The 6,780-nt window shown below is 45.5% G+C and overlaps 1 protein-coding gene across 1 annotated transcript; it reads left to right on the top strand.

The window, feature by feature from the left end:
- The first annotated feature begins 245 nt into the window (after positions 1-245).
- On the top strand, positions 246-1,499 carry LOC100756490 (glyceraldehyde-3-phosphate dehydrogenase-like). Its single transcript, XM_035452917.1, has one exon. The coding sequence runs from the start codon at positions 304-306 to the stop codon at positions 1,303-1,305; it is 1,002 nt and encodes a 333-aa protein (XP_035308808.1). The 5' UTR covers positions 246-303; the 3' UTR covers positions 1,306-1,499.
- The last annotated feature ends 5,281 nt before the right edge of the window (positions 1,500-6,780 follow it).

The raw sequence follows: 6,780 nt of genomic DNA, 5'->3' as shown, positions 1-6,780 counted from the left end.
GGCACCCACTGCCTGGTGAGACCTGTTATTTTCTTGCCGGGATTTTAATGCTGTTCTCTAAGCCGCAATTTGCAACACTCTTCACTCTGTTCTCCCTGCCTGGGCCTTAATAATGGCAGCTGGAAAACAAAAGACAGAAGGCACACTTGAGATAGTAATTTTTGCTTTACATTTCTGCCTTTATTATTATTTTGCACAGTTTCAGACAAAGCTGCAAAAACTGTAAAAGAGGCTCTCTGCTCCTCCCTGTTCTAGAGACAGCCGCATCTTTTCGTGCAGTGCCAGCCTCGCTCCGGAGACGCAATGGTGAAGGTCGGCGTGAACAGATTTGGCCGTATTGGACTCCTGGTTACCAGGGCTGCCTTCACTTCTGGCGAAGTGGACATTGTTGCCATCAATGACCCCTTCATTGACCTCAACTACATGGTCTACATGTTCCAGTATGACTCTACCCATGGCAAGTTCAAAGGCACAGTCAAGGCTGAGAATGGGAAGCTTGTCATCAACGGGAAGGCCATCACCATCTTCCAGGAGCTAGATCCCGCCAACATCAAATGGGGTGATGCTGGCGCCGAGTATGTTGTGGAATCTACTGGCGTCTTCACCACCATGGAGAAGGCTGGGGCCCACTTGAAGGGCGGGGCCAAGAGGGTCATCATCTCCGCCCCTTCTGCTGATGTCCCCATGTTTGTGATGGGTGTGAACCAAGACAAGTATGACAACTCCCTCAAGATTGTGAGCAATGCGTCCTGCACCACCAACTGCTTAGCCCCCCTGGCCAAGGTCATTCATGACAACTTTGGCATTGTGGAAGGACTCATGACCACGGTCCATGCCATCACTGCCACCCAGAAGACTGTGGATGGCCCCTCTGGGAAGCTGTGGCGTGATGGCCGTGGGGCTGCCCAGAACATCATCCCTGCATCCACTGGCGCTGCCAAGGCTGTGGGCAAAGTCATCCCAGAGCTGAACGGGAAGCTGACTGGCTTGGCCTTCCGTGTTCCTACCCCCAACGTATCCGTTGTGGATCTGACATGTCGCCTGGAGAAACCTGCCAAGTATGAGGACATCAAGAAGGTGGTGAAGCAGGCATCTGAGGGCCCACTGAAGGGCATCCTGGGCTACACCGAGGACCAGGTTGTCTCCTGCGACTTCAACTGTGACTCCCACTCTTCCACCTTTGATGCTGGGGCTGGCATTGCTCTCAATGGCAACTTTGTAAAGCTCATTTCCTGGTATGACAATGAATTCGGCTACAGCAACAGGGTGGTGGACCTCATAGCCTACATGGCCTCCAAAGAGTAAGAAGCCCACCCTGGACCATCCACCCCCAGCAAGGACTCGAGCAAGAGAGAGGCCCTGGCTGCTGAGCAATCCCTGTCCAATAACCCCCACACAGATCATCTCCCTCACAGTTTCCATCCCAGACCCCCAGAATAAGGAGGGGCTTAGGGAGCCCTACTCTCTTGAATACCATCAATAAAGTTCACTGCACCCATCAAAAAAAAAAAACTGTAAAAGAAAAAAAAGACAAAAAAAAAGTATCTTCACCCATATTCCAGCACTGTTAAGATCCTAAATACATCCAATCTTTTTGTCTAAACTTTTTAAAAACTCTCTATATTGCTATTTTATTCTTCATAATTGGTCAGTATCGCCTTAAGATTTCTTTTTAAACATGTGTGGTGTGAGTGTGTTTGTATATTGGTATGTATGCAAGAGCAGGTGCCCATGGCAAGCAGATCTACTGTAGAGCAAGTTCTAGAACAGCCAGGGCTACACATAGAAACCCTGTCTCATAAACAATAACAAAAAAATCTACTTATTTTATGTGTGTGAGCACTTGGCTGTGGGCATCTGGATGCTGAGAACTGAACTCAGGTCCTCTGCAAGAGCAGCAAGTAGTAACCATTGAGCCACCTCTCCAACCCTCAAAAAGTGTCTTTTTGTAAGACCCTTGTAGACTGTATAGATATCAAGCTGCTGCTCCTCCAATTTTTCCCTAACACATAAGCAGGCTATTGATTCCAGCTTGGTTTATGATGTGATTGCTGAAGTCTGCTGTTATAGGTTTATTCCAGCATTCCTTCTGCATTGTTAACATTCTACTGTACCAACCTGCTCCCCTTCTTTGTTCAGTCTGCACCCAAAGGTACTGTGCATTCTTACTTTATTCAGCAGATTATAAGATTTAACCTCCATTTCTTACATCTCATACTCACCCCAGTAAGGCCCATAGAATCCTCTAAAGCTGGTAGGTTCTAATTCACTTGTATTGAAGGGACCTTAAAAGGTCATCTGGACACATTTTCCTTATGGTGACTGACTCCCTTCCAGAATTTTCTTAAGTGAACTGTCTTAAGTTCACACAGGGTCATCCGAGAGCCAGTCTTTTCCACCCGAGTGCTTCCAAATTAATGTGCTAGGTGTAGACACTGTATGTCTGAGTGGGGTTTCCATCATTGCTTCCATGATCCTTGGTCACGAAGCACCTCAAAAGTTCCTCATCAGCATCCTGATCATCTCTCAGGCCTTTCTAAACCTCGGCACTTCAGGATGCCAGAGCAAAGCACATTCTGTGATGTAGGGGTTGGTCCTACTGTGCTTTCTATTGCTGTGCTAAACACCATGACCCAAAGCAAGTTGGGGAGAAAAGCGTTTATTTCCTGTCACAGCTTGTAGTCCATCACAAAAAGAAGTACTCAGGGCAGGAACCTGGAAATAGGAACTAAACCGGAGGTCATGGAGGAATGCTGCATACTGCCTTGCTGTCCATGCCCACTCACTTTTTCGTACAATCCAGGAACACCAGTCCATGGTGGTACCCTCCCACATCAATCAAGAATTGTCTATCAGCCAGGTTGATGGGAGCATTTTCCCAATAGAAATTCCCTCTTCCCAGATGTCTCTGACTTCTGTCAAGTTGACAAAAAAAACAACAACAACAAACAAACAAACAAAAAACACTAACCAGCACAGACTTCTCAAGCAAGGATACTGTTGATCACCTTGTCTTAAATGAGCTATGCTTATGCCCAGGGCAGGGTCACAATGCATGTCAAGTTTTTTTTTTTTTTTTTTTTTTTTTTTGATGTTTGTTGTTGTTCATTTGGTAGATTTTGTTGGAGGAAGGGGGTGGTAATGAGTAGTTCTTTGTCCCAGCTGGGTCCTGTGATCACTTTAGCCCCAAGTAAACACACAGATGCTATATTAGTTATAAAACTGTTGGCCAGTGGATAGGGCTTCTTATTGGCTAGCTCTGTCTTATTAACCCATTTCTATTAATCTAAGTATTTCCACATGGTCTTATCTTACTGGAGAAGGGTCCAGACCTGCTACTCCTTTGGCAGGTTTCATGGCAACAGTTCTGGTGGGCCCTCTCTGCCTACCTTTCCCAGAATTCTCATTTCCTAGTCCTGCCTATTCTTCCTGGCTAACCAGTCAGCCAATCAGTGTTTTATTCATCAACCAATAAGAGAAACATATATACAGAAGGACAACCCCTATGGGGGGCGTGTTTTGGTTTGAGGAGGTTGTTTTGTTTTGTTTTGTTTGAGACAGGATCTCTTTATGACAGTCCTGACTTGCCTGAAACTCACTCTGTAGACCAGGCTAGCCTCTAACTCACAGAGATTTGCTTGCCTCTGCCTCCCTAGTGCTGTGATTAAAGCCCTATGCCACCATGTTTCTTTTCCATGAGTTGTTTTTGAGCAAGAATATACCAATGCCCATTGTAAGGGCAATACATGCATTTCCCTGGGAAAACAAATACTACTTTCAACATAGGCTGCCGCTAGTGTTCTTAACCAGACATTTTCTTCTTTGAAACATACCTCCCACCAAAGGTAGGCTGTTAGGAATTTGTATGACTTACGACCTGTTTTAACAATTATCCCGAAACAACAACAAAACATGTTTTCTAGAATCCACAAAGAACCATGCTTTAAAATGGAAGATTCTTTTTTTTTTTTTCCCCGACACAGAGGGTTTCTCTGTGTAGCTTTGGAGCCTATCCTGGCACTCGCTCTGGAGACCAGGCTGGCCTCGAACTCACAGATCCGCCTGCCTCTGCCTCCCGAGTACTGGGATTAAAGACATGTGCCACCAACACCCGGCAAAACGGATGATTCTTAAAAGATGAATTTGATCTTTGAAAAACAAATAAGAGATATAGAAACTATTCCTAACAAGGTTTTCAAGCCATGTTTCAGTCAAGACTGGCAAGCTCTTGTCTGCCCTTGAGTCTCCAGAGAGGAACCCTCAGCCTTCAAGGTCTTGGTGAGTCTTACCCATGCTTCTACTTCTTGGTGCAGATGTCATTAATGGTCTTTTTCCAGTAACAGCCCCTCCTGGTGATGATGGTATAGTGAAATTTACTCCACCACTTAAGAAAGTGGAAAGGTTTTTCATTGCAAGTGGCTTCCCAGGTAGCTACTGACCATTCTCATTATGTTATGGATGAGGAAACTGAGGCACACAGAACATAAGTAATTTTACCGAATTGCCCAGCAATAAGGCTAAAACACCATCTAAACCTACAGTCTAGTCCCTGCCACAGCACGGTCAGCTCAGCTGATCAGCCACTGGCAGGCATTCTTCCCAAAGATCCTTCAACAATGCCTAGTGAATAACTTCTATTTGGCATCTGTATTAATTATCTGTTACTGCATAACAAATTTCCTTCAAAGCATCAGACATTTAATCATCTCCTAATGTTGGCTGGTCAGGAATCCAGGCCTGGCCTGCCTGAGTGCTTCATCTTTCATGAGGCTGTGTTTAAGCTAGGGCTGTACTCTCATCTGAGGCCTCATCTGGGTGTGGATTCACCTCCAGGCCACTCACCTGGTTATTGGCAAGGTCTCAGGTCCTCACTCTCTGAAAGTCCTCTCTGGTCTTGGGAGCATATGTCTCCCTAGGGCACCAACAGCATGCCAGTTGGCTTCCTTTTATCACCCAAGACAGAAGTCTTAGGAGTGACACTCAGTTCAAGAAGGCTGAGGTCATTAAACCCCAACCCCATACTCAGGAGAACTAAACAAGAATATTCATAGAAACAGGTAGAGACCAAAGGAGTCTTACAAGCTAGGTGCCATTTGGAAACCACCTGAGGCATTCATAATGAACCATGAAGAGTGTCCAGCTATGCAGACAGTTTACAATGTAGCTATAAATTAAAAAGAGCATCTTCTATATAGATGTGGATTCATTACAGATACTTAACATACTCAGCAACACACATACACGTACCCTTCAGAAACTATTTCTTGTCCAAAAACTGATGGCCATCTTAGAGGATGTGCTATTTGAACTCCACAGCATTAAGTTGAGGAGATTCTCTGGGGTCCTAATTCTGTCACGGCCCCCCTTATTATCAACCTCACTAATATGGGGATGGTGGGGTCACAGCATCAGGAGCTCCAGCCAAGTAGTGGTAGTAAAGAAACAGGGATGAAGAACGTTAGGGTTGAGCTCCCTTTCCCATTTATAGAGTTTATAAATGCTGCACAACCAAGATAGGTCTTCCCACTTCAGTAAATGTAAACAAGACAACCCCCACAGGCATGCCCAGAGCTCATCTCTTGCATGACTCTAACTTCTGTCCAATTGACAATGAGCATAATCACCATAGAAAGGAACTGTTTCCTTCCCTAGATTTCCTAGCTTTTTTTCTGAAGGAAAGTAACATTTATCAACTGTTTCATTCGTATAAAATCTGGAAGGAACTGTAGAGAGCACTTGTGATTCTAATTCTCCAAGCAGAGAAGTGAGCTTCTCTCCGGTGTCATTTGCTCAAGGTCACAGAACTAACACTTGATCAAATCAAGATCTGAACTAGATCCAACTCCCAACTCAGGCTTCCTCGACAAGTAACGCTGGATTCCAAAAGAATGGAAAACTCCTAAAACAAACCACTGTTGGATTATTTACAGGAAAGTCTCATGCCAATTGCTGGGAAAAGGTTCTGGAGGAAGCTAAAGGAAGTCCTTGTAAACCTAATCCCATAATCCCGAGAGCCATCATTACACCTTAGGGGGAGCTTTTACCTCGGGGTCCTCATCTACAGTTCGAGATACTTGGGCTTCTGTCTAGGATAAAAGGACATGGTGAAGGAAACCACATCCTCTCACCACCTACAGTTGGCTGCAGTCCTACTGGAAAAGGAAGGCTTCACTGAAGCCACCCTTCTCCAAGCTTATCAGTTGCTGCTTGTCCATGGTGCTAGAACAGAAGCCCAAATAATCATCACTCAGGGAGGCACATTCTGGTCACATGTCTTCAGTTTGGAATTCATGGTGCAGGTGATGTCCTTTTCTAAGGATGACTGCCATACTATCTCCAGTTCACATGCATTTCTGTGATAAAACCTCACCACCCACCTCAAGAAGTAGAGCATATCACTTCCCTCCCTTTACCCTGCTCAGGCACTGTGAGTTCTTTAGCCAGCAGAATAGAGCTTTTGCATACTGTCCTGGATCTGGGCACAGGCCTGGTTGATTCCCAGGTTCCCACTCATTCCTCCTGAGAAGGCAGCTATCATGTAACAGGTAACCAGTATGAGACTACCACATGAAGACACTCAAACCAGCCACAAGGATCGGGTGTTTTAGGCAGAGCAGTGATGGCTGCCCCCAGCTATTGCCATCTTAGGGCACGCACTGAATTCATGAGTGTAGAAGCCATTCCAGCCCCAGCAGACACCTTGTATAGAACTGGGGCCCTAGACCAATAGCCTCCCCTGAGCTTCCCCACAAGCCTCCAGTGAACCCATCCTAGCTAAAG

This window comes from Cricetulus griseus (genome assembly GCF_003668045.3).
Source record: "Cricetulus griseus strain 17A/GY chromosome 1 unlocalized genomic scaffold, alternate assembly CriGri-PICRH-1.0 chr1_1, whole genome shotgun sequence".
NCBI classification, from domain to species: domain Eukaryota; kingdom Metazoa; phylum Chordata; class Mammalia; order Rodentia; family Cricetidae; genus Cricetulus; species Cricetulus griseus.
Note: the sequence above shows the minus strand (reverse complement) of the source record. Positions and strands in the feature narration are given on the sequence as shown.